At 34.6% G+C, this 27,729-nt stretch overlaps 3 protein-coding genes across 3 annotated transcripts; 2 read left to right on the top strand and 1 right to left on the bottom strand.

Moving 5' to 3' along the window:
* The first annotated feature begins 5,333 nt into the window (after positions 1–5,333).
* Positions 5,334–9,022, top strand: LOC107630213 (FAD-dependent oxidoreductase family protein). The gene is made up of 9 exons (XM_016333294.3): positions 5,334–5,575; positions 5,667–5,724; positions 6,338–6,446; positions 6,539–6,677; positions 7,092–7,143; positions 7,220–7,366; positions 7,480–7,591; positions 8,127–8,253; positions 8,370–9,022. The coding sequence occupies exons 1-9, from the start codon at positions 5,430–5,432 to the stop codon at positions 8,857–8,859; spliced, it is 1,380 nt and encodes a 459-aa protein (XP_016188780.1). The 5' UTR covers positions 5,334–5,429; the 3' UTR covers positions 8,860–9,022.
* A 9,475-nt stretch (positions 9,023–18,497) lies between these two features.
* Positions 18,498–23,643, bottom strand: LOC107630214 (ATPase 8, plasma membrane-type-like). Its single transcript, XM_088509298.1, has 14 exons — positions 23,449–23,643; positions 23,085–23,303; positions 22,822–22,959; positions 22,416–22,730; positions 22,013–22,339; positions 21,818–21,937; positions 21,182–21,304; positions 20,955–21,059; positions 20,530–20,839; positions 19,917–20,431; positions 19,664–19,837; positions 19,255–19,437; positions 18,942–19,117; positions 18,498–18,838 (listed from the first exon to the last, which is right to left on the bottom strand). The coding sequence occupies exons 1-14, from the start codon at positions 23,497–23,499 to the stop codon at positions 18,742–18,744; spliced, it is 2,853 nt and encodes a 950-aa protein (XP_088365424.1). The 5' UTR covers positions 23,500–23,643; the 3' UTR covers positions 18,498–18,741.
* Positions 23,644–25,974: 2,331 nt separating this feature from the next.
* Positions 25,975–27,729, top strand: LOC107632898 (uncharacterized). Its single transcript, XM_016336537.1, has one exon. The coding sequence runs from the start codon at positions 25,975–25,977 to the stop codon at positions 27,727–27,729; it is 1,755 nt and encodes a 584-aa protein (XP_016192023.1).

The raw sequence follows: 27,729 nt of genomic DNA, 5'->3' as shown, positions 1-27,729 counted from the left end.
ACTTAGTGTTTCAACCGTCTCTCTCAGTGGAAAGCCATACAAAGCCTCCTGACATCAAACTTAAGTTTGGTGTTGGACATTCACCACCCACCATTGAGAAAGGAGGCACCAAGAAAAAAGTACCCAAAGGTTGGAGGAACAAGAAGATTTCCATCGAAGACTTCTCATCTGGCATGAGAGTAGTCTTCACAAGAAGTCCAGTCATACCACACACTGTGAACCAGATCCTACCTCTGGAGCATGTTGAACTGATTTACGAGAGCACAGGAAGGAAGTTCACAATGAAGGGTGAAGATCTGAACACTTATGAACTTCCGTAAATGAGCTGTCCGTCAAGCTAATGACAGTAAAGAAGCACTTGTTGGGAGGCAACCCAACCATACGTATCCTATAGCTTAATTTCACTTCTTTTTGTCTATTTTACTTTATTTAAGTTTGATTTCATATTAAGTTATTTGCTATTTATTTTCATAGTTTTCCTCATTTTTCTAACGTTTGTGATCATGTGTAGCACTTAGAATAGAAACAGAAAAGTACAGCAGGACAAATCAGTGCCAGAGGGGGGAGGGAAGGTGGATGTTAAACGTCCAAAAGGGAGTGGTTCCAAGCCAATTTTTTATCCCCTTAGGGCGTTCAACGCCCATTCATGGCGTTAAATGCTAGAAAAGAGGAGGATCCCCCTCTGGCGTTCAACGCCAACCTGGTGCTGAACGCCCAGGGAGGAGGCAGAATGGGCAAATTCGAATGTTGGAGTCTTTGGCCAATGGATAAAACCCAACCACCAACCACTCCACCATTAACTCACTCTTACCCCTTCTCTCTCCTCTTTCACCCACTTTTCCATCCACATTCATCCATCCCATCACCCATCACTTTTCTTGATTCCCTCACCCCACCTTTCACTCTACCCAATTAACTCTCATCAATCCCATCTATCTTTCTTCCCACCAACCTTATTCAAATTCAAATTTTATTCCCCCTCCCCCCATTTTCCCTCCCCATGACCGAACCAACCTCCACCCCCTCCTATAAATACCCCTCACTTCATCCACTTTTACCATACCATTCACTACTTTTCCCCTCTTACTTACTCTTCACCATACACATTCCCTTTCTTTCATTTTTCCCTTTCTTTCACCCAAAGGCTGAAGCCTATATCCCTGTCCCCTCTATCTATTTCTTCTATTTTCTTTACTTTTCCTTTTCTTTTATTTCTTTTTGCTCGGGGACGAGCAAATTTTTAAGTTTGGTATTGGAAGCTCTCCGTTTTTTGCTCCTTAATTCTTATCTCCATGGCACCGAAAACCGGAGAGTCCTCAAGGAAAAGAAAAGGGAAAGCCCCCACTTCCGCTTCTGAGCCATAGGAGATCACAAGATTCCTCACTAAGGCCCATCAAGACCATTTCTATGACGTGGTGAGGAAGAAGAAGGTGATTCCCGAGGTCCCCTTTAAGCTGAAGGATAATGAGTACTCAGAGATCCTATATCAGATTCTAAGACGGGATTGGGAAATTCTGGCCAACCCCGTTTCTGAGGCTGGAGTGTTGATGGTGCAGGAATTCTATGCCAACACCTGGGTCACAAAGAAGCATGATACAAGCGTGAACCCGGAGCCGAAGAATTGGCGCACCATGTTCAGAAGGCACATCATAGATTTCAACTCCGAGAGTGTGAATGTGGCGTTACAGTTGCCAGAGCCACAAAATGACCCTCATTCATACACTCGAAGGGTCAACACTGACCAAAGGATGGATCAAGTTCTTGCTGACATCTGCGTACCTGGAGCTCAGTGGAGGAAGGATGCTCAAGGCCGGCCTTACCAACTAGGTAGGCTTGACCTTAAGCCAGTGGCTAGGGGATGGTTGGAGTTATCCAACGTTTGACCATCCATACAAGTAACCACTCTAAGGTTACAGTCGAGTGAGCAGTGATGATCCACTGCATTATGCTCAGCAATGAGGTGGAGGTACATGAGGTGATCCCACAGGAGTTGTACAAAGTAGCTAACAAGCCCTCCACTCAAGCAAGGCTAGCATTTCCTCATCTCATTTACTGCTTATGTGCAGCAGCTGGAGCTCACATAGAGGGAGACACCCTGATTGACAAGGAGAGACCGATCACAAGAAAGGGTATGGAGCACGCTAGGGAGACACCCTGATTGACAAGGACCGTAGCAAGAGCTAGTTCCACCACCTCCACAGGATATTTCAGAGATGTCTCAAGGTATGTAATTCCTCCCCGTGACTACTGGGATCAGTTAACAATATCTCTAGGGGAGTTGACATCATCAGTTGATCAGTTGAGGCTGGAGTATCAGGACCAGTCTGTCCTCCTCCATCAGATGATGGAAGATCAAAAGAGATTGATGGAGGAGCACAGGAGGCAAGGGCATGATATTGAGAAGCTTAAATACTCCAGAGGATTCCCCGGAGGGAGTAGTAGCCGCCATCACTGAGGTGGTCTAGTTTCACTCTCCCTATCTTTATTGCTGTTTTCCTAGTATTTCATTATGTTATTATTTTCTATTCTAGTTGCATGATCACTCTTAGGATTTTTTTGCTTTCTAGTAGTAGTTTATTTTTCGTTTTATTTAAAGATGTCTTATGTATTCCACATCAAGCTTAAAAAGAAAAATCTATTGAAAAAGAAGTAGTAAAATGCATAAGATCTTGAGTTATATTATGAGTAATTCTGATTACTTTGATGTGGTGGCCTTATATCCATTTTGTGAATGTATGAATTAACTCTGCATATTTGATATTGAAGTTGAGTGTATTGGTTCTTGAGGAACAGGAATTTAGAAAAATATTATTGATTCTCTGAAATAAGAAAAAGATCGATTCTTGAAGTAAAAGAAACAGCAAAAAGAATTGAAAAGAAAAGAAAAATCAAAAGAAAAAGGTCTAAGGCTTTAAGCATCAATGGTTAGGAGGGTCAAAACTGATCTAAAAGCTCAAAAGAGTGGTTTTCCCTAACTATATGCTTGTGGTGTGAAAGTGTCAAGTAAACCTTGAGACTGAAAACTTAAAGTCGTGACCTATTGCTGTTAAAGAGTACGCCTAAGGTTCTGAGCACCATTGTATAGGAATAAAAGCAAAGAAAAAGTCGAACCCAAAAGGTTCCCCCAGTTAAGTGCTTGTGGTGTTTATATATCAAGTTAAACTTAAAAACAAAACACTTAGAGTCACGGCTAGGCTCAAAGGTGCAAAGAACCAAAAAGAAATAAAAGCTGTGTTCAAGAATCAACAAGAACCTAAAGAAGAGAATCAATAATATCATCCGAGTTCTAGTTCTAAGAGACACCAATATTTCTAAGTTTCAAAGTATAATGAGATGTCAAAGCTATAAAGAAATAGAGTGTTAATAGCTCTATTCAATAATTAGATCTGAGCATAAATGACAACTCTAATCTTGTGTGTTTTCTCTTCCTTGGTCCTGTATTGCTTTTGGTTGCTTGAAGATAAGCAACAGTTTAAGTTTGGTATTGTGATGCGTGAGCATCTTATACCCTTTTCTAGTTATTTTCATATTGTTTTTAGTTAGATTTTATTTACTTTTACTTAATTTTAGTGCAAAATTCACCTTTGGATGCTACTTTGAATTTTTCTTGTATTTTTATGGTTTTAGGTAAAATTCGAAGTAGTTTGGAGAAGTCTGAAGCAAGAAAGGAAAATGTTGGCAGCTCTCCCCTGGGCACTGAACGCCCAACCTGGCGTTCAATGTCAGCAGGGGGCGTGAAGTTAGAATGTGCTCTCCCTCTCTGGCGTTCAACGCCCAATCCTGGCACTGAACGCCAGCATGCAGTCAGAAGCTCACACCTATTGGGCCTCTAAGTGGATTTTAGAACTTATTAGTTTATCTTATTTTATCTTTTTGTAATTTTTATATTAAAAATAATATATTTTAGGTTTAGCATTTATTATTAGGTTAGTATTTAAAGGAGGAGATCACCTAGGTTTAGCATCAGATCTTCTTCCTTCCGCACTTTTCAGAATCCTGTTTTCTCTGTAAGTTATGAGCAACAAAACTCTTTGGTTAAGGTTAGGAGTTCTGTTTATTTCTATGGATTAATATTATTACTTTTCTATTTTAATATATGTTTGATTCAATTCTAAGATATGTTTTCGTTCTTAATCTAATGAAATTGGGTGGAACGGAAGTATGATCGTTTTTCTACATGAGTTCTGTGAGACTCAGAAGAGGTATCTTGAACTATAGCTTGAGAACACACCTCCTAGACGACTAATCCACAACTCGTTGGGGACATGGGAACATCTGTTCAGCCGGGATCTGGGGTGATTAGCGCCTTTGTGGTATAAACTAGATTTTTGAATTTCACCCTCTAATTCGAATTGAATGACCACGAAAGTGGCGTTTGATGAGGATCAGAGGAGATTAAATTGTCTAAGGAATTAAGGTTTAATCACTTACAGTTTGTCATAGAATGAATCATTCATTATTAAAATAGTTAGCAAGAAGTTTTAATCCGGAAAGATAAACATCTCCGAGACCTTAACTATTTTCTCATTATTGATTTCACACCAAACTTTTTACTGCTTTCGTTATTATTTTGTTTATGCGCTTTCACTACAACCACCTTTTACTGTTTGCCTGATTAAGTCCAACAAGATAGCTATTGCTTGCTCAGTTCGACAATTCTCGTAAAATCGACTCTCACTCACCTAAAGTATTACTTAGATGATCCAGTACACTTGCCGATAAAATTGTACGAGTTCTAATTTCGCACACCAAAAAACTAGTTACATAATTATTTTTTTATTGAAAATTAAAATGTCCATTTTAAAATCCTTTAAAAACCAATTTAGATAAATACACTACAAAAAATTTAGCCACTATGTGACTTGAAAAGTGAAAACTGAGTTGAAAACACATATTCAGCGGTGATAGGCTGATGAGATAATAAAACTGAGTAACTAAATTCGACTATAGGTATCAGATAGCGGGCTTGTTTGGGTGAGTTTTTAAGGAAAGATCTTTTTTCGAGTTATCTTTTTTTAAAAGATCTTATAGAGAAGTAAAAGTAATTTTGTGTTTGGATATTTCATGTAAAAAGGTCTTTTTATCAATCAATTATGTTTGGGTATAACAATATAAAAGTACTTTTTTGTTTATTTATTACATGAAAAACATCTTTTTTTTAAGGAAAAAAGATCTTTTAAAAAAAGATGTAAATTACAGCTTCTCAAAAAAGATCTTTTTTTTATTTTACTAGTGCTTTTACTTTTACTACTAGAAATTTGCCAAACACGTTAAAAAATAAAAAAAGATCTTTTTTCTTTTTTTAACAAAATAATGGCGCCCAAACATGCACGGCACCTCTTTGCTGCTTCGTCTTAAAATAGGCACTCATTGCCTCCATTACATAGAGATAGAGAAAGCAGGCAAGTTGAGAAGGCGTAAAGGTGGGAATGAAGGGTCTCAATCTATGGTCGAACCCTAATTCTTGCATTTTACGCCGTTCATCATCTTCCAAACTTAACGCTGTCAATCGTGTTTCTCGCCCGCCTTCCCCAGTTGTTCGGTTCCATTGTTCTCTAAGTCAACGTTCTCTCAGGTCTTGTCTTCTTTGATTATAACATTCATGGAATCCGTATTCAGTATATTTGATTAACAAAAAACTGACACGTCGTGGTTCTTCGTTTTAGGTGCGCGGTGCTTGGTGCTGGATTCGCTGGGCTCTCCGTTGTTTGGCATTTGTTGAAGGTACTGTTATAGTCTGATTAGTCTCTTCCAAATTTGTTTCCTTGAGCTAATGTTACCGTTAAGCAGTTACTATCTGGCGTTTACAATTTCGGTCACTTTTAGTCATTTGGGACGAAAATCAAGAATTGATTATAAAAGTGTTCAGTAAAATATCTCTTTTTACCAACTTAAATTGGTCGAGTGGATAGTTCACTCATCCGCTTAAGTAAGTCTTGCGGTTTTCAAATGCAGCAACCTGTTTGCTAGTGGCAACCCTTTAAATGGAGCTTCGATCCATTATGTATTAGTCTTTGGTCTGCTGAGTTGGGAATACCATGGGAAAGAAAATATCTCTATTTAATAGCTAATCTATAATGTAATGTTAATTGTGTTTTGTGTGTAAGGTAAAAGTAGAAAATGCTCAATGAATGTTATATTGGAATATGAGAATGACAGATATATTGAAACAAGAAAAGTTCTTCAAAGTGACAGATATTCTAAATTGAATGGAGTAGTAATTTACCCACATATTCTTTTAGCGCAAAATTGTCTGTCAAAAGTCTAATTTGATTTTGATTTTGATCACTTATTTTTTTTTAATGTTTTCTGTGTTTTGTCATAAGTAATATTGCAGCACAGTCCGAAGGAGTTGGACCTAAGAATTGACATATATGATGAAGTGGGCATCGGTGGTGGTGCCTCTGGGATTTCTGGGGGTCTTCTTCACCCTTATTCGCCAAAAGGTATCTCGTTTTTCTTGTGATATTAATCCCACTTCTGTGCTAGGTTTTGATTTTCATGTGGAGCCCTTGCTGATGGATTAGTGCTAATGTAGTAAACCTTCTCTGGGAGGGTGCTCAGTGTTGGAAAGATAGCATAAAGCTTTTGAAAGTAGCTGAAGAAGCTAGTGTTTCCAGGGACTGCAAAATTGGACAATCTGATGAAAATACGAAAGCTTTTGCTTATCAGAAAAGGTTTAATTATATCTTGTTCTTAAAATTTTAGTTTTGTTATTTTATTTTTTAAAGAATTTTTAACTCTGCATGTAACCCTTTACTCTTTACATTGCTTCTAAATGTCCCGATGTGACTTGGTCTCGTGTTCACAAATGGTATTATAATTGTGCTGAGAATATATATTATCAGCTCTTGATGTTGTTATCTCACTTTCTTCTTTTTTTGTTTTTTTGGTGTTATAAGGGTAAATGCAATACATCTTTTACTTAAAAGGTTCTTTATATACTCAAACTTGTAGGCTTTATGAAATGAATTGGAAGATACTTGAAACTACTAAATTTTATTGAAACTAACACTTTGTTCTAGCCTTTCACGCTTTCCATTGGAGTCTTAGCATTGCTCTATGTTGCTGATGAAATCAGATGACTTCAGGGGGATCTTAAGACTGGCAACGAATCTGAAGAATATGGCCAAATTGAATGCTGTAATCTCCTTGAACTAGTAGATTCTAGATAGACTGGCTAGTAATTATTTCACTCAACCTTCCTTTATGTGATCAGAATGTCAAAACTTCGCTTCCAAGCTGCAGAGTAGATACCCTTAGTAAAGAAGCAGCTCAGGAGCTCGTACCTGGGTTATGTGTACCATTTGACACAGCTTTCTATATGCCTGAAGCACTTAATATCCAATCTCAAAACTATCTTCAGGTTTGAATGAGTGATGCTATGCCTTTTGTTTTCGTTTGTTTTAAAAATACCCTTTAACGCCCTTATATGGCCATTATTATTTTTGAGGTTTACTTATTTCAATAATTTAATAGGCACTTTTCTGGTCATGTGAGAATTTGGTGACAGAATCCTCTACTTTTGACTCTGGAAAGAAATTGCTCCAGTTGCACAGACGACCTGTCAGTAGACTTTCCGAGTTTGATGGTAATATGCATTGTTATATCTTTGGCCCTTTTTAGTACAACTCAGTGTCTTTCTTCTTGCTTTTCCTAAAATTAAGTGAATGTTATGCTTCAGATTTAGTTCTAATGCAACAAAATTGTAGCTAAATAAAACATCATATAATTGTACAAGCTTGACTTTCGAACATCTTCAAAATTCTTTCTGAACCTCTGAGAGTCTGAGTGGATAACTGCATGAGTTGGTAATTTGACCCATCAACATACCAAAAATAAGGAAAGAAGCATCTAACAGTGTCAAATTGTTACTTACATAGAGGTAATCAATATTATGCATATTTTGTTTATTACAAGGATATGGCTATAACATGAGAAAAGTAGCTAAAGAAATTTATGCAAAATGAGTTACGGTCAATGTCTACTTACTTTGTAGTGTTATCACGCACATCACACTGTAAGAGGCTGTGAACTATAAGCTGTTTCTTGGCTTATTAATTTGGTAATAACTTGTAATTATGAGCAGACTTTTTCATTATTCAAAACACCTTTTTTCGTCTCAGGAGAATATGACGCAGTCATCATCTGCTTAGGTGCCAAAGTGAACATGCTTCCTGAGTTCTCTGGTAGGCTTCCTTTGAGGACATGTAGAGGTGTTATTGCGCACCTGGAATTGCCCGGTGATATAAGGTGAAGTATTCTGTTTTGGAAAAATTCCCTTTTGCGAAGCACACCCAAGTAGCTATGTAATTTGCTTCGATGTCATGTTCCATTTATTCAAGAATTCTCTTTGCCCTCTATTTCAGCGAAGGTTATCCTGAGCGTGGACCCTCGATACTATCAGATGCATGGATTGCCGTTAAGAGTCCTCGTGAACTACATGTCGGTTCAACGTGGGAGTGGAAATCGAGCAACTCCTCACCCAGTGTTTCACCGGATGAAGCATCAAGTGCTCTTTCGGAGCTTCTGCCAAAGGCCTCTGTCATTTATCCCAGAATAATGAATTGGGATTTCACCGGAGCAAGAGCTGGTCTTAGGGCAATGCCACCACTCACTTCCCTCGGGTCACTTCCACTTTTGGGTTGTATCAATGATATCATGGAAGGAAATCAAACTTGCAAGTATTGGCTTTTTGGAGGGTTAGGTGCAAGGGGGTTGTTGTACCATGGGTGGCTAGGTAATTTGATGGCACATGCTGTGCTTTCCTCTGATGAAGGACTAATTCCTTTGGAGTTGACTTCTTGGAAGAACACCACCCAATTTTCAGATTTCAATAAGCAAACAGAATTCCACTAAACCCTAGTAGTGATAACCTAGTAGGACAAAACTAGACAATGTATATATAGTCACTGGAGGATATATTTTAGAGCCATTTGAAGAAAAGTTTTATGGGGTCTCAATCTAATTGAATGGCTTCTCATATGAGCTTCTTATTAATATTATGATTATTTATTATTAACCAAGTTTAATTTTATTAATTGATTTAATAAAGTTGGATGACTATCTTTTTTGGCCAAGTCTATTCAAGTTGGGCAATAATTAATTACTCCAAAAAAGTTCCTGACAATGTTTTATTGGTTTTACACTTTTACTTCATCCATGTGCCGTACCTCTGTAACTACTTCTTAGAGTTTGTTTGGATGAGTTTTTAAAAAAAAAGATTTTTTTTAATTATCTTTTTTTTAAAAAATCTTATAAAAAAGTAAAAGTAATTTTATGTTTGAATATCTCATGTAAAAAGATTTTTTTATCTATCAATTATGTTTGGATACAACAATATAAAAATATTTTTTTGTTTATTTATTACATAAAAAACATCTATTTTTAAGAAAAAAATCTTTTAAAAAAGAATGTAAATTACCATTTCTCAAAAAAATATATTTTTTTTATTTTTCTAGTACTTTTACTTTTACTATTAAAAATTTATCAAATACGTTAAAAAATAAAAAAAAAAATTTATTAAAAAAAATATTTTTTTATCAAAATAATGACACCCAAACAAGCATTCATAATAGAAAGTTCATAAACTATTTTCCTAATCTCATTATTTCATTATTTTCCTAATCTTAAAATCAATTTTCGTCTATTTCTCTCTAAAATTTTGCCACTGTCTCACTGATTATTTTCTAACGAATCCTTGTTTGCACACCATTATCTACTTTTAAATTCTTTACTCTAGAATTTTATGCAGAATTTATTCTTATTATTCAATCTCATCAATTTTCATTTTTTTTAAATAATGGATGATTGTAGCGCAAATCAAATAAATCAAAGTTAGTTTATTCCTTTCTCTGAAACTCAAATGGAAAAGTTGGATTGGTTAACTGCCAGATTGGATTGGTTTTTTTTAGTAAAAAAAAAATACTCTTTTTTAAATAAAATACTTTATTTAATTTAAAACCTATTTCAATACTTTTTTTTTTAAAATAATTTTATTAAAAAAACAAATTATATATTTTTTTTAAAAGTTAGCAATATCTTATTTTTTAAAAAAAATAAAAACAAAAAATATTTTTAATATTTAAAATTTTTTTTAAAAAATCTATTTAAATATAAAATAATTTTTATCTGTTAAAAAAATATCTTTTTTAAAAAAATAAAAAAATAAATATTTTTTTCAAAAGTAAATCCAAACTTATCCTAAATATGTATTGGAGTTTTAGAAGTTCTTTTTCTATTTACGTATAATTTTGGGAACAATTCAAGTTAATCTACTATCAAAAGTTATCAGGTAAATTAAATTTATTTATTATTGTTATTATTATTTTTTGTTATGGGCTGAATAAACAAATTGACACTACAAAAAAAATTAATTCCTTTGTTTAACACGAACGACCTTTACACTACAAAAGTACTCAGGAAAACTTGATCGAATTCTTCCATTACTTTGTTATTGTCGATGCGATGTCTTCAAACATCTTTATTTGCTGGCGGTGCTTCCACTATCTGGCTAGCCACATATTTTGACGTTCTTGAACCCACTCCCTTCCACCTCTGCCATGAATGACCTTTAAAATTCTGTCGCCGCTGCTGGTTGGCTAACTCCAAACACAAAACCGATTCTGTAGAAAAACCCCGGTCTCGATAAAGACGTCATAATTCTCAGATGACGACGCAATCAAAGCACAAAATACATGGCAGTTACAACAAGTCTATTATCTTTTATTTTAAATTATCCTCAACGTGTACGTAATAGAATGAAAAATTAAAATACAATTATATTTAAACAATTATTTGTATTACTTTTTTATTAATTTATTCAAAAAATAATTAAACTTTAAAGTTAATTGGTATAAAATATTACAGATATAAAACTAACAGAAATTTTTATTTGTATACGAATGAGCCTAATAAATAATTATTTTATTTAATATATAATTAAGAGTATTTCTTTCTTTGCCAACAGGCTATAATTCAAATAGTATAGTCTTTCCATACTCACCTAAAAGGTCGCGAATTTGAGTCTTCCTATTTTTGGTATTTGAACCAAAAAAAAGAAATGGTATTTTAAGAAAAAATAATAATATATTTTTAATAATATTTTTAATACAAAATAATATATTTTAAATATAGTAAAGTAACATATTTCAATAAAAAAAATTGTTAATAAAAAAATTATATAAATATTTTTTATATGAATTTTTGTTTCGCACAAAATAAATTATTATATGTTTGTTTACTTCTTACGTTGTATATATGTTTTTTAAATTAAATTTATATAATACAAAATCTTTTATCATTCACTTCATATTTAATGTTATAATTTTGTTTCACACAAAATAAAATTATATATATATATTAATTAAATTTATATAACACAAAATTTTTTATCATTGTGTTTATATTGAATATTATAATTTTGTTTTACACAAAACAAAATTTATTTAAATTTTAATATTATATACATAATATATATTTAATATTATTTTTTTTAAGATTCTAATATATATTTTTTTTCTGAATTTAGTACATAGATTTTTAACTTATTTTTCATGTATTATTTATTTTAATTTTAAAGCTCAATAATTTTTTTTTTCTTGTACAGACATATTGCTTTTAATATTTATATACTATTTTTTTTTTTGGATTTCAGCCTAATATCTGAAACTTATAAAAAATCTAAAATTTATTTAAAAAAATGGTTAACCTGATTAACAGGTTACTTTTTTAAATTCAGACCATTCAAATAAAATATAATAAATAAAGAGTTCAAATTTAATGAATTAACAAGGTGTGCAGCACTCCATACTTAACAAGAAGCGTTTAAGGATTAGACTAGGTTGAGTTAATTTTTTTTCCCATGAAATTTCTATGTTTGTCGTGCACAAATTTGTGTTTTTGTTTTGTTTGAATTGATGATATAGATTTTTTTTTTCACTTTGAGACTTTATTTTCTATGAATTTGTATTTACGTACTATATATTTTTGTGTTTTGTGGTTGGTTATTTCTGTATTTAGTGGCAAATTATTTTTGTGTTTATCGATTAGTTACTGTAAATATAATACCCACAATTTATTAATCCTAAGATTACTTACTCACATAAATAATATTATTATATTTTTTATCTCACTAACACGCATAAAATAAAGAAATAAAGAAACAATTCTCAATTCTCAATTCTCATAACATACTTTTATTTTATGGAACACAAAATATATAAGGTATATATGCCTTTATATAAACAATCTTTCATACTAAAATAATAATTTTTAACAGCTAGTTGTATATATTGATGGTGATTGATGAAGCTTGTAGATCTTGCTTTGACTTTTCAAAGTGTTAGTACTTTTTAATAGGGAGTGGATTCTCTCCAGTGAGAAAAAACTGGATGGTATCCAATGTTCAATATAATCATTCATTGCTTTCTCTCTCTTATTTATTTTTAGTTCCACTCATAGAATCAAAGGTGATAAATCACACTGTATTCTATCAATTGTTAAAAAAACGAGAAAGAATCCTTTTCCCTTTTGAGATATAACTTGTATTAGGAAGCAGTATGTCTCGTTAAGCTTGCATACTTGGTTTTGTCATCATTTAATAACCAAATACCTTAGTTGGCAAAGACTCTTGAACATTCTTGATAATTCTTCACATTTTCATCACAATTAGCTTTTAGTAAATAGATAATTATAGTATTCAATTAAAATTTTACTTTTTCAATTCTTTAATCCTGTTTCATGAATATTTTAATCCATATAAAATTATGCAAGTTGATTTAAAATTTTTAATCAACATTGCCTCTCTTAAATCAAACTTATAGAATTAATTATTCCAAACATCTTCTTCAACTTATAAAATAACTCTGTCTTTAACGGTTTTGTAAATATATCTACAATTTGTTCTTCAGTAGGACAGTACTTGATCACAACTTCTTTTTCATTTACCAATTCTCTAATTTTGTGAAACCGTATATCAATATACTTTGATCTCCCATGAAATACTGGATTTTTGCAAAGTGTAATAGCTGACTTGTTATCACAAAATATCGTTGTTGGAGTACTTTGTTTCTCATTTAATTTCTCAAAAATTCTTCTTAGCTAAACTGCTTGTGTTGCGCAACTTGCTACTGCTATATATTATGCTTCTACTGTAGAGAGAGCGACTACTGGTTGTTTTTTCGATGACCATGAAATTGCACCAGAACCAAGATGAAATGCAAATTCTGAAGCACTTTTTCTTATTTCAATATCTTCAATCCAATCACTATCAGTGTAACCGACAAGATTCACTTCATTAGTATTTTCATAATAAATACTATCATTTAAAGTACATTTGATATATCGAAGAATCCGTTTTGCAACTTGCAAATGGTTAGTGCAAGGCTCCTCTATAAATCTGCTAAACAATCCAACTCCAAACACAATATCTGGTCTGGTTGCAGTTAAGTACCTTAGACTTCCAATCAAACTTTGTAATAAGTAGGATTTATTGCTCGTCCTTTATCTTCTCTCTACAACTTGAAATTCTCTTCCACTGGAGTAGGAATTGGCTTTGAATGCTCTATCTGAAATTTCTTCAAAATATCATTTGCATATTTCTTTTGAGAAATGAAAATTCTATCATCTTTTTGAAGAACTTCGATGCCAAGAAAATAAGACATCAAGCCCATATCCGTCATTTCAAAGTGCTTTATCATAGTCTCCCTGAATTCTACAATTATCTTTAAATTGTTGCCAGTAAAGATTAAATCGTCAACATAAAGACACACGATCAAAATATCTCCAAGTTCAATGAACTTGATATAAAGCGTATGCTCAAATGGACATCTTTTGAAACTATTCTGAGTGAAATAAGAATCAATCTTCTTGTACTACGCTCTTGGTGCTTGCTTTAATCTGTACAAAGCTTTCTTCAACTTGTAAACTTTATCTTCTTCTCCAGGAACTTCATATTCTACAGGTTACTCAACGGACACTTCTTCTAATGTGCCATTCAGAAATGCAGACTTAACATCCATTTGATGTATCTTCCACTTATTTTGAGACAAGAGTGAAATAATCATACGAATAGCGTCTAATCTAGTAACAGGAGTAAATACTTCAAACTAATCGATACTTGGCTTTTGTTTGTATCCCTTTGCAACTAATCATGCCTTGAGATGATCAACTTCACCGTTGGGTTTGTACTTAGTTTTGTAAACTCACTTTACTCTAATCGACTTCTTATCTACTGGTAAATCTGTCAGCTCCCATGTATCATTCTTCTCAATGGCATGAATCTCCTCATCCACTGCTTTCTTCCAATTTTTGTTCAATGGCTCACAATCTGAAAATAGAGCAAAATTTATAATTTTTTTATTGGACGGATTGTTGTCATTGCCAATTTCATTATTTGCTAACCTAGCAGATAGTCTCCGCTCTCTTTGAGGTCTTCCAAATGATTCTGGTTGTACGATTGTGTCCAGTTGTCTTTCTTCTTCATCATCACATGTATTTCAAATTATAATCGGCTGCTTTTCTATCTTTGTGTCCCAGTCCCACATGGTTTTCTCATCAAATGTCACGTCTTTGCTGATGATTATTTTTTTTATTTCTGGGTTGTACAACTTGTATACTTTTGAGTTTGTGCTATAGCCGATAAAGATACACTTCTCGCCTTTGTCATCTAACTTCTTCCTTAATTAATCTGGTATGTGGGCATAAGTGATACACCCAAAGACTCTAAAATGATGAATGGAATGCCACTTTCCACTCCAAGCTTCCTCTGGATTTTTATCACGAACAATTTTTGTTAGACACTTGTTTAAAATATGAACTGCTGTTGCGACTGCTTCTGTCCAAAACTCTTTAGGCATTTATTTTGACTTGAACATGCATTTAACCATATCCATAATGGTTTTATTCTTTCTTTCAGCAACTCTATTTTGTTGAGAAGTATATCTGGTTGTTAGTTGGTGTTGAATTCCGTGTTGCTTAAAGTATTCTGAACATGCAAGATATTCTGTTCTTCTGTCTGTTCTAAGAATTTTGATTTTATAGCCACTTTGTTTTTTTACAAACACCTTGAATGTCTTGAAGATATCACATGCTTCTAATTTCTGCTTTAGAAAGTATACCCATGTATATCTACTAAAATCATCAATAAAAGTGATAAAGTACCTACTACCACAATTACTTGGAACTTCAACAAAACAAATATCTAAATGCACAATTTCAAGTAATTTTCTGGCTCTCCATGACTTTTCTGTAGGGAATGGATCTCTGTGCTTCTTTTTCAATTGACAAATCTCACAAACACAATTAGGAATATGAACTCGTGGTAGCCCAGAAACAAGTCTTTTTCTTTACAGGTAGTTTAGGCCAGAAAAATAAAAATGCCCAAACCGCATATGCCACAACCAGCTATCATCAAGTATTATAGAACTCATGCAAGAGAGATTAACATGTTGAATTTTCAATGAAAATATTCTGTTTGAAGTCATTTTTACTTTATCTATGAACCTTCCGTTGTTGTCAAACACAGTGCAATATCCACGATATGTTATCATCTTATATCCCTTCTCAGATAACTGCCCTATACTCAGTAAATTGTAATCAAGTTCAGGAGCATAGAAAACATCAGAAATATAACTCAGAGAACCATTCTTCAATGTAATTGGTGTATATCATTTTCCTTTGATAGGGATCGTTGTACTATTACCAAATTTTAACAATAGTTTAACTGAATCATCTAATGAAGAAAATAACTCCTTTCTACCAGACATATGATTACTACAAGCATTATCCAAGTACCATATATTTTCATCTTCAACACAAGAATTACTTGTAAAAAATAAAGTTTGAGTACCCGAATTATCATTAGTATTTTGATGTTGATTTTTTACAATGTGTGCTTGATTGTTATTCACCATTTTGAATATGCAATCTGGAAATAAATAAACTAGAATGCTAGAGCAATTAAAAGTAGAAGAGAACTGAGTAGAAATAAGATAAAATTCAGAAATTGAGAAGGAATAAAACTAAGAACCCTAAAACCTAGAGAGAAGAAAGAGCCTCTCTCTAGAAAACTACATCTAAAACCTAAAATTGTGAATGAAGTGTTGAATGAATCCCCAATCCAGCTCCACTCTACAGCCTCTAAGTAGTGTTTTAGGGCTTGGAACTGGGCCAAAAACATCCCAGAAATCGCCCCCAGCGTCTTCTGTGTAATGCAGAACGTGACGCTCTATCACGCGTACGCGTCACTCACGCGTACGCGTCGCTTGGCAAAAATCCTGGTAACAACCGATTTATACGGATTATTAGATCGTGATATCTATATGAAAGTCCTTGAAAAACTAAAGATATCTAAACTATCCAATGAATATTCAAAGGGGTTATACTCAGTCAAATTACAAAGATCTTTATATGGTATAAAGCAATCTAGACGAATGTGGTATAATCGTCTTACTAAGTATTTGGCCAAAAACGGATTCAAGACTGATGATATCTACCTATGTATTTTCATAAAGAAATCTGCATCTGAATTCATTATAATTGATGTGTACGTTGATGATTTAAATATCATTGGAACTCCTGAAGAGGTTTCAACAATTATAAAAGCTCTAAAAGGAGAGTTTAAGATGAAAGATCTTGGAAAGACCAAACGATGGGATCTTTATTCATCAAATAACATACGCAAACAAGATCTTGAAGAGATTTTATATGAATAAGTCACATCCATTAAGTACCCCAATGATCGTAAGGTCCTTGAATGTGGAAAAGGATCAATTCCATCCTAAAGGAGAAAATGAATATATCCTTAGTTCTAAAGTACCATATCTTAGTGCCATTAGAGCGCTAATATATCTTGCTAATAATACACGACCTGACGTATTATTGGCGGTGAATTTATTAGCAAGGTATTGTTCTTCTCCAACTAAAAGACATTAGAATGGAATTAAACAAAATTTTCTATATCTTCATGGAACAGTTGATATGAGTATGTTCTATCCATATGAATCTAAGTTACAATTAGTTGGTTATGCAGATGCAGGATACTTACCTGATCCACACAAAGAAAGATCTCAAACAAGATACCTATTCACATATGGTGGTACAACTATATCATGGAGGTCCATAAAACAGACGATTGTAGCAACATCCTCTAATCATGCTGAAATACTAGTGATACATGAAACTAGCACGAGTGTTTTTGACGAGTGTTTTTGGGATGCGCCGATTCCAAGATATAAAATAATGTCGGCAAGATGGGAAGAATGTACTCTTTTTTCCTTGGTCAGGTTTTTTCTCCCTATTGGGTTTTTCTTGACAAGATTTTTTATGAGGCAGTCTTCATCACAAAGGATATTGTACTCTTTTTTCGTCACTAAAATTTTTTTCCATTGGATTTTTCTTTAGTAAGATTTTAATGAGGCACAATCCTAAATAGACATTCGAGGAGGAGTGTTGTGATAAGAACAAATACATGGATGCCCATTTATGACATGGGTGGTTAACACTGAAGGAATCACTTTTCAAGATGAATTCAAATTAAATTAATGAAGGTTGAAAGTGAACCCATCTTACATGTATAAATAGAAGGTATTGTCAGAGGCAATAGACATAATAATACGAATATAAAAACACTTCTCTCTCTTTCTCTCTTCATATACTTATACTGCAACATATACAATATTAATATATGAATTATCCTTATTATAATGTGATAATAATATTGGTGAACACTAATACTAAAGTCTTCTATTTACACTTTGTTATTTTATTTTGATGATCTTTTTCTTATTTATTTATTTTATAACAAACAAATATATATACATGTACATGTTTGACCCTTTGTTATATCATGTTTGTCTCCAAAATAAAACTTAAATTATTTTTTTTTTAATTTTATGTTAAAAAATTATTTGTTAAACTCATCATATAATAATAATTATTTTTTTTAATTTGATCTAGTAAAAAAATTAAAAATAAATAAATTAATTAACTCAATAAAAAGCAATAAATAATGATAATTAATTTCACAACACTAGCTAATTAGTTAATAATCAAATTGAAACTTAATTTTTTAATTAAATATAACTTTAATTATTAGTGATATTTTTTAAATGTTAGTTTAGAGTAAAAATATATTATCTATATATTAATATATTAATATCTTTCATTAAAGTGATCTTTTTTATACTAATTATTTTGGTTAAAAATTTTATTTATACTATGAATACTATAACAAATGGAGTTCACAACTATAACAAATACTATAACATTTAATCCTATTAAAAATAAAGATAGAACCATTATAAATCATCTTTCTATTATTTTAGATTAATATATTTTTTGTGAATTAATTAATTTATTAGAAATTTAATGTATGTATGTATGTATCAATGTTTATTTCTAATTTTTTTTTCAATACATATAGATAGTTTTAATTTCAAATTATGAATAGATAAGCACGTGAACAAACAAGAGCAAATAGATAAAATTTAACGACATAAAAAATGTTCAAAAGTAGATTCGACATAATTTATGAGAAGAAAAAAATCTATCTTAAGTTTTTGGGCTCAATTTCAAGTACAATATGTTAACTTCGTAGTCAGAGAAGGAGGAGAAAGTTAAACACAACATAATATTTTTAGGCTCTGCCTCTGATTACATCGATCATGAATTAGTCTAAGTTAGCATCTTTTACATATATAAAATTGGCGCTCATATTTTTCATCCCTTTGAATGTTTTTTCTAAACTGTGTAATGTTGTTGAATGGTGTCAATGTCAAGACCCTTTAGCTTCACAACTGATTCAACGTGTCCCTTGAGTGTGTGGAGCTCTTTTAGCCTGCCGAATTTCGTTGAAAACATAACACCGAATCAGAGCTATATTTCTGTGTTTTCTAGTGATTACAAGAATCATTTGGTGAAGTAAGTGGAGAGCAATTCACCTAGAAGCCTCAGCACGTCTCTTGGCTTGCTCGGCTAGTTCAGCCGATTGCTCGCGGTGGTGGCTGCCGTGCTTTGAGGATTCGTTAACATGAAGACCGTGCATTGTGCGCTGATCCTTTGCCCATTGAGCTTCCCTCTCACCCTTTCCATAGTCCTTCTTGTTGGTGAATGCAGTCTACATCAACATCCATAACAGTATTGGTGGTGAGCAATGACATTTCATATTTGAGAGCAAAGAAAATAATAATAATAATAATAAATAAAGAGGATTTTAACATTGCATATTGTTTATTGAATCAGTTGTTCCCTTACCTTGTTGTTGAGCATGTTGTCCCAGGCACTACCTGAGAGTCCCATGCGGATAATGAACTTAAGGATGTCAAGAGGGATGTAAGTAACAATACTGTAGAGCCAGATGACTCCAGCCCACTCCCACCCAACTCCATGGATCTTGGCAAAGTCCCAGTGTGCATACACAGCGATGAGAGTTGCCACCTAGGTTGTGCAATTAATGAATAGAATTAAAACCAGGAAGATTTATTCACTTTCACATATCACACATTCCTCCATCATTGGATTGAATATAAGAGTCCATAAGATAGGACCCCTACCCCATCCAATGAGGAAAGGAGAGAGTGTGTGTGTGTGTGTGTGTTGGGTGTATCAAACAAATGAGTACTCGCTTTTTATTCTAGAAGGTGTTCAGTTAAAATTAACTAACCAATTGTGCAGCAAGGAAGGCTCCAACAAGCATGAAACCAGGGCGTTCACAATAAGACCAGCCCCTTGACCTTGTTACAAAGATCAAGGCCTGGCTGATAATACTCACTTGAAGGTACAGAGCAGAGTTAAGCTGCTCCTCACTTGTTGATATGTCGGAGACACCAAAATGCTTCTGAAATCACAACAGAAAGCATTGTTATAATGTCACAATTCTAAAACGGTTGGCTAGAAAAATGTTGGTAGTCACATACAGAGAATAAAGTAGTGTCATGGATGATATAGAAAAAGCATGCACTGGTGACTGCCATGTATGTTCCGAGAACAACACCGGTGGCGAAGATTTCGTTGAGCTTCCATGAGTCAGGAACTGGAGATGGCTTCACTCTGTCCTTGGAGATGGTCATGATGGTTCCATCATTTAAAATTGCAATGACTAGAACCATGAAAGGTGAGAAGTCGAACTTCCAGATGAGAGCAACGAGGAGGAACCCAAGCACAATACGGATTGTAATGGAAACAGCGTAGATTGTGTAGTTCTTCATCCTCTGGAAGATGGCTCTGCTTGTCAACACAGCACTGATGATCACACTGAGTCCAGGCTCAGTCAGAACAATGTCAGAGGCACTCCTGGCGGCGTCAGTTGCATCGGCCACTGCGATACCAATGTCGGCCTTCTTCAGTGCTGGTGCATCGTTCACACCATCTCCGGTCATGCCAACGATGTGTTTTCTATCCTGCAACCTCTTTACAATCTCGTACTTGTGCTCTGCATACCACATACCAAACCTTTTTGTTGGCATCACTCCACTAATTTTATTTTACTCTTTTCATTTTCGAAATAAATTAGAATAATAATGTGATTACCAGGAAAGACTCCAGCAAATCCATCAGCCATCTCAATCAGTTCATCCACTGGGATGGTTGCAATGGCCTCGTCCTTGCTGCCGCCAAGGAGGGAGGAAGAAGGGTACATGTTAGTGCCCATTCCAAGCCTGCGGCCGGTTTCTTTACCAATGGCAAGTTGGTCACCAGTGATCATCTTAACATTGACGCCGAGGTCGAGAGCGCGGCGAATGGTTTCAGCACTGTCATGCCTTGGAGGGTCAAAGAGAGGCAAGAGACCCAAGAACTCCCATGCTTCACCTGCACTCTCCTTGGTCTTTTCTGAAACAGTCTGCCAAGAAATTCCACAACAAAATATAATGAATATTTGCTAGAAAAATGTTCTTGGTTCACTCTCTATCAATAAATCAGTCAATTTTCTCTTATATTAGACCCTTCACTCTCACCTGGCGAGCAACACCCAATGAACGAAGACCGCGATCAGCAAACTGATCGATGATGGTGTGAGCCTTTTTCAAAACCTCTCCCTTGAGGTCACAAAGCTCAATGATCTGATGAATTTGTAAGATAGTTAGTCATCAAAATTTAGACTCAGTTTTCGTTTTTTCTTTTAAGAAGGAAATATGCGGATAACTTTGTATTAATGCATTTTCATTGGAAAAAATTGCCTTACTTGTTCAGGGGCGCCCTTGCTGCTTCTATGCCAGTTGCCGTTGCTGTCAATGAAGGTAATGGCAGTGCGCTTGTCCACAGGATTAAAGGGCAAGAAGTGCACCTCAGTGATTCCTGCTCTTGCCTGACATGTCATAATAAAAACAAATCCAAGTTAACAAAGTTGTACCACTTTGCATATATATCTCATGAACACAAACATTCTGCGTAGTTAGCAGAGTGTTTTAACATTTTTAGGAAATTTCATAGTCATTAAAACAGGATCGATCGGGTTAATCGGGAACCGCTACCAAATCGATCTAATGCAGGATAAAATCCTATTGTCAGAGAACCGGTCAAAATCTAAAAAACCAAAAAAATCGTTAAATCGATTTTAAAATAATAAAACATAAAAATATATTTGGAATATATATTTTATATATAAATATATTATTTTATTATATCTGCTTTAATCTGGATTAAATTCTAAATTTTTAAACTTTTAGTTTCACTTATTTAAAGATCAATTCGATTTCCATAATCTTGAAAAATCTAGCCTAAAAACCTTGTGTTGGAATTTCTTTCGATCTAAGATTCCTAAAAAAGTGAAAACATTATGCAAATCACATGCGACCAAAAATAAGTTGAAGCATAGTACCTCTTTTGGATCGCTCAACATTCCAACAATGGATGCATCAATGGCGTCCTGGTTTTCAACTCTAGAAGCCCTGGCAGCATATAGGACAACGGTGTTGACGTCCATGCCAGAGGGAAACACCTGCGTATGATATCATAGTTTACAAGTTTAGAACTTTAGAAGTAATTTTTCTTGATATGATAGTTTGGTACTAACCTCAATCAATTGCTTGTCGACGGTAAGCTTGTTAAGGGTGAGAGTTCCAGTCTTATCACTGCAAAGGACATCCATTCCTGCCATTTCCTCAATAGCTGTCATCCTCTTGGTGATGGCACCTTGTTGAGACAAACGGTGGGACCCAATAGCCATGGTCACCGACAAGACTGTGGGCATGGCAATGGGGATTCCTCCGATGAGAAGCACCAACAAGTTGTCAATACCATCTCTATATGCCCTATGCTGGATTGGGTACATGACAACGATCTCAACAAGCATTCCCACAGCAATTGAGCAAATGCAGAAGTTACCAATGGCTGTCAACACCTAATCACATAATAGAGAAGTGAGAAGCGACCTCGTGAAAAATCACATAAATTCAAATGTGAAGAAAATTTTGTACCTTTTGGAAGTGACCAACATTGTTGGTGCTGTCTACAAGGTGTGCAGCCTTGCCAAAAAAGGTGTGGACGCCGGTGGCAATGACGACTGCTTCAATCTCACCTTGCTTGCAGGTGGAACCAGAGAAGACCTCCTCACCAGGGTGCCTTGTGACTGGCAAGGACTCACCAGTGAGAGCAGCTTGGTCAATCTTGAGGGGATCTCCCTCCAAGAGACGAGCATCTGCTGGGACTATATCTCCCAGCTTGATGCTGATCACGTCTCCTGGGACCAATATTTCTGCCTCTTGTTCGCTCCATTTTCCATCTCTCAACACCTATATATAAATTTTCTTTTCTTTAGATTTACAAAATTAAACAACTATGCTACACAAATCCTTAAAATATGAAAATTTTATCTTATGTTACCTTGGTCTTGGGTGCAAGCCCAGCCATCAAAGCGGCTGCGGCATTACCTGCGTTGTTTTCCTCAATGAAACTGATGGTGGAGTTAATGATAAGCAGCACCGTAATACCAGTGAAATCTTGCCAATCCGGTGGTTTGCCCTGTTACAGTGAAAAGTATGCGTGTCAAACACAACGACACGATAATAAGAGGCTTGCAATTATTATTATTATTTTCAGGTACGTGTGTTAAATCACAATGTATTTAATTAATCAGTTATATTTACCCCTCCATTGGCCAATACAATGGCCATAATAGCAGCTGCTTCCATAACCCATGATAGTGGATTCCACATAAAACCCAAGAACTTGAGTATCTTGCTCTCCTTTTTCTCCTCTAGCTTGTTGGGTCCAAAAATACTGAGCCTTTTCTGTCCTTCTTCGGATGATAGACCTTCTCGGTTACATTTTAGTGCCTTGAAGACCTCATCTACGGGAATGTTTTCCTACGCGCATAAAACAAAATCAACGTAACTATTATGGAACAACTTGTGATTGCATGAAAGGCCAGGAAGAAAATTTTTTAAACACACATTTTTAAAGCGACAAATATTTTGAACTAATATTACTAAATACATAATTATTACTTACAAGATCAACATTCTCATTTTTGAGGTCTTCAAATGTAATATCAGAAGCCATGGTGAAAGAAAGAAAACACTCAAACTAAAAGATGAGTTTTTCTTTTCTTTTTTATTTTTTTATTTTTTAAAAAAGATTTTTCTCCTTCTATAACCTATGTATCTCCCTCTCCCCCATAAACAAGTAAAAGGAAAGAGAAGAGGAAGAAACTAGAGGGAAAAAGAAAAAAAAGAAAAGGTACTGACTTATAAGCTAAACTAAATGGAGGCGACAACCATAGGGCATGTCAACCCTTTATTTTATAGCATATGGATGTTGGATGTGCATTGTGCAATACATAAATATGCGATTCACCGGAATTCTATAATTGTTGACCACTTGAATGCCGGTTCGTGTTTGTCGGAATTGCTTGGTTATGTCTTGTTTTGCTTGGGTGGCTCACCAAATTAAACTCCCCGCTAATTATAGTTAGGGCCTTGATTATTACATTAACAACGTCGCCAGTACTCACCAGGTTGTAAAGAAACTAAACCAAGAACGGATTTTATACTCCCACACTAGTTTAAGAGTAACATATCATGCACGGATACTGACACGAACGAGGGACACGACACGATACAGGAAACGCCAACACGCGAATTTTAAAATTTTATAAGACACGGGGACACGCATACATATGAAATATAAAGTATTTTTTAGATAAATCATAATGATATTTTGATATTTTATTGATATCAAAATATAAATTAATTTTTTTAATTATTTTTAGGGTCTTATTTTAATTATATCAAGTATTTAAAATATTTTTTGTTTTAATAAATAATAATATATACTATATCAAAATTTATTTCAAGAATATATGTTAAGAATAAGACTGGACACACTGACACGTGATGGTATTTAAATGTGTCCAAGCATGTTCGGAGAAGAATTTTTTTTACTTTTTATTAAGACACGGTTGGACATAGCAGACACGCGTGTAAGACGAGTGTCGGTGAGTGTCATCTTTAAAATGTGTTCGACACGCGGACATGACAACTCAGCAAAATATCCGTGCTTCATAGAGAGTAACATAGTCCAACATTCAATTTATTTTTCTGACAAAAAAAAGGGATCATATGCATTATATCAATAGCATTTAAAAATAATTAATTACTTATCTCTCTTTTAATTTAATACATTTACTAAAATGACTTATTTATTAATTATTATTGTTGAGCCTAGTTTGATTTTGGGTCAATTTATGATGACAAACATTCAATTGGGTTGAAAGCCCAATATTGTTTAATGTGTGCTTTAGTGTTGTAGGCCCAAGTATACTAATTTATGCTGCATTAGCCCATCACAACAAATAGAAGAACAACTCACATTGTTCCTTAGTGCAGTAAACAAGTCCAACAATTCCTCATAGCACCGTTCAGCAAATTAAATGATTATATATATATTTGCTAAAAGCAATATGAGGACAGCTGTATCATGCAAGGACAGGTGTGACTCTGTAAAAGCAAGCAAGGACACAAAGGGCACACTCACTAACCCAAGGACATCAGCAAAGCACTGCTGTGGATCATGGTTGAGCAAAAACAAACTTGCACATAGCAGCAGCAGCAGGGAAATAGAGCAAAATGAAAAAGAAGAGCATGCCTTGGAAGAAGGCCAAGCAAAGGACAGCAGGAGTAGTGGTCGAGCTCCTCGGACAGCAGAGGTGGTGGAGCAAGATGAAGAAAGGACTGCATGCTAGCAAGGACAGCTCCAACGAGTAGCTGGCACAAGGAAATGGAAGAGGCAGAAACTCAAGGCAAGATGAAGATATATAAGAAGTCTCATTCCATCATTTCAAAGGGAAGAGAGAACACACACCCAGAGCATCATCTCTAAACATAGAGCTGAAATCTCTTTCTTCTACTTAAGCTTAATTCTGATTTTTTTGTTATGGCTATCTTGTGTCATTTTCTGTGTTGAAAAGGCAAATATTGAGAGGTTGAAAAGCCAAGAGAGAAAAGACATGAGTGATACAGAATAGCCACAAATTTCTGATGTATTGAGTTGTTGAACTAGGATTAGTTCCCCTTTCAAGTTGGGTTAGCACTTGGGGTGATTGAATATGTGTAGATTCTCCTTCCTAATTGGGTCAGCACTATGGGAAGCTAAGCTTTGGTGTTGAAAGCTTAGGGGGTAGAATACTAGTTGAATTAGGGAAAAATTCAATAGTATTGGTGTATGTAATCTGTGAAAGATTAGTGAAAATTTCACCATGGTTTGTGGTGGAGACTGGACGTAGGATTCATTGCACAAAGAATCCGAACCAGGATACATGCTGGTCTTCATCTTCTCTTCCCTACTCTTTATTGTTCTGCATATGAGACAATTTCAAATAATCTCCTGCAACTTAAGCTTCCACTGCAACAGAGTTTGAAACTCTAAGTTTTAAGCTAACTTGATTCAACCCCCCTTCTCAAGTTCCACTAGAACCATCAATTGGTATCCAGAGCAAGGTCTCAAGAAGACAAGCTTCACAGCTTGGAGTAAAGATCCATGGCCAACAACTTGAATTCCAACATCGTGGCTTTCACTCTCACTGAAGGGCAGTCTAATAATAGACCTCCCTACTTCAATGGCAGCAACTATTCTTACTGGAAAGAAAGAATGAGAATCTTCGTGCAGTCAATCAATTACAACATCTGGAAGATTATTCTCAATGGACCAGACGTTCCCACCAAACAGAATGCTGATGGAGAAGTAGTGGCAAAGGAAGACAATGAATGGACAGATGAAGAAAAGAAGAAGGTTAAACTCAATGCCAAGGCAACCAACCTGATGCACTGTGCAATCAGTTTTGAAGAGTTCAGAAAAGTGTCAAGGTGCAAAACGGCTAAAGAAATCTGGGATAAGCTCAGACTCACTGATGAAGGCACTAAGCAAGTGAGGGAGACCAGAATTGACATGCTGATGAAGGAGTATGAAATGTTCAGTATGAAGGAGGACGAGAGCATCGATCAAATGTTCGAAAGGTTCTCAATAATCATCAACAATCTGGACGCCATGGGAAGAAACTACTCTGAAGAAACCTTAGTAAGGAAGATTCTGAGAAGTCTTACTAAGAAATGGGAAGTGAAAAGCACAGCCATCTCTGAAAGGAATGATTTGATCAAAACCACCTATGATGAGCTAAGAGGCAAGCTGCTGGCTTATGAAACCACTCACATGTCTCAAGACAAAGATGACAAAAAGAAAAGTATAGCACTAAAATCAAGAATGACAGCCCAAGGAGAAGAATCTGATGACAGTTTCTCAGATGAAGAAATGGTACTCTTTGCAAGAAAAATGAGAAGACTACTGAGATACAAAAACAAAGGCAAAGGAAGCTCTTCATCGAAAGATGTCAAGAAAGATCAAGTCAAGTTCACATGCCATCACTGCAAGGAGCTTGGTCACTTCAAGTTAGATTGCCCTCAACTTAAGAAAGGCGAAAAATCCAAGAAAGACAAAAAGAAGGTGATGATGGCAACATGGGAGGACTTGGAGAACGACACCAGCTCAGAGAGCTCAGATCAAGAAGCTCAACTATGTCTGATGGCAGATCATAATGATGAAGATGAGGTAGATCTCTCTGATTTATCTATTGATGAACTGCACTACATTATCAAAAATATTTCTATGAACTCTAAGAAACTCTTGGATAAGTATGCTAAATGTAAGAAAGAAAATGAGGCTTTGAGGACAGAAAATGATCTTCTTTTGAAAAAGGTTAAGGCAAATGAAACTAGTAATGAAAAGTTTTTAAAAGAAGAAAACATTGCCTTGCGAGCTGAATTAGAAAAATTCAAACTCAAGCATGAAGTTACTGCTTCCACTGATTTGATTTCTGAAAACAAAAAGCTGAATGAACAAATAAAAAATTTGAATGAAGACTTAGCAAAGTTTGTTCAAGGTTCTCAAAATTTGAACAAACTACTTGCTAGTCAAAGGTTTGGATCTGAAAAATCTGGACTTGGATTCATAGAGGAAAACAAGGCTGTTTTCAAACAAAACTTTAAAAAATCTGAAGCCTCCTCTTCCAAGGTTTTCAAACCAAAAGGATTCAGCAAAACTCAAAAATCAGTAAGCAGGAATCATTGCTACAAGTGTAATAGAAATGGTCATGATCCTCCTCAATGTTTCATCTTTCTTAAGTCTTTTGATAATGATAGTAAATTATATAAAGTTGTTCATGATTATAATGCTCTTAGGAAACCAAGAAGATTTCACATCAAAGGATCCAAATGGATTTGGATACCTAAGGTTAGTTGA

The sequence above is a fragment of the Arachis ipaensis genome, chromosome B3, assembly GCF_059453495.1.
Source record: "Arachis ipaensis isolate K30076 ecotype BB chromosome B3, ASM5945349v1, whole genome shotgun sequence".
Taxonomy (NCBI): domain Eukaryota; kingdom Viridiplantae; phylum Streptophyta; class Magnoliopsida; order Fabales; family Fabaceae; genus Arachis; species Arachis ipaensis.
Note: the sequence above shows the minus strand (reverse complement) of the source record. Positions and strands in the feature narration are given on the sequence as shown.

What these genes read in the sequence shown, in the direction of transcription:
- LOC107630213 (XM_016333294.3), top strand. Translation starts at nt 5,430, where the DNA reads ATGAAGGGTCTCAATCTATGGTCGAACCCTAATTCTTGCATTTTACGC. An exon ending in TAGACTTTCCGAGTTTGATG is followed by an intron (nt 7,592 to 8,126) that starts GTAATATGCATT and finishes TTTTCGTCTCAG; the next exon opens with GAGAATATGACGCAGTCATC. An exon ending in GAATTGCCCGGTGATATAAG is followed by an intron (nt 8,254 to 8,369) that starts GTGAAGTATTCT and finishes CCTCTATTTCAG; the next exon opens with CGAAGGTTATCCTGAGCGTG.
- LOC107630214 (XM_088509298.1), bottom strand. Translation starts at nt 23,499, where the DNA reads ATGGCTTCTGATATTACATTTGAAGACCTCAAAAATGAGAATGTTGAT. An exon ending in ATTTGCTGGAGTCTTTCCTG is followed by an intron (nt 20,432 to 20,529) that starts GTAATCACATTA and finishes TGTGGTATGCAG; the next exon opens with AGCACAAGTACGAGATTGTA. An exon ending in AGACGTGCTGAGGCTTCTAG is followed by an intron (nt 18,839 to 18,941) that starts GTGAATTGCTCT and finishes GAAATTCGGCAG; the next exon opens with GCTAAAAGAGCTCCACACAC.
- LOC107632898 (XM_016336537.1), top strand. Translation starts at nt 25,975, where the DNA reads ATGGCCAACAACTTGAATTCCAACATCGTGGCTTTCACTCTCACTGAA.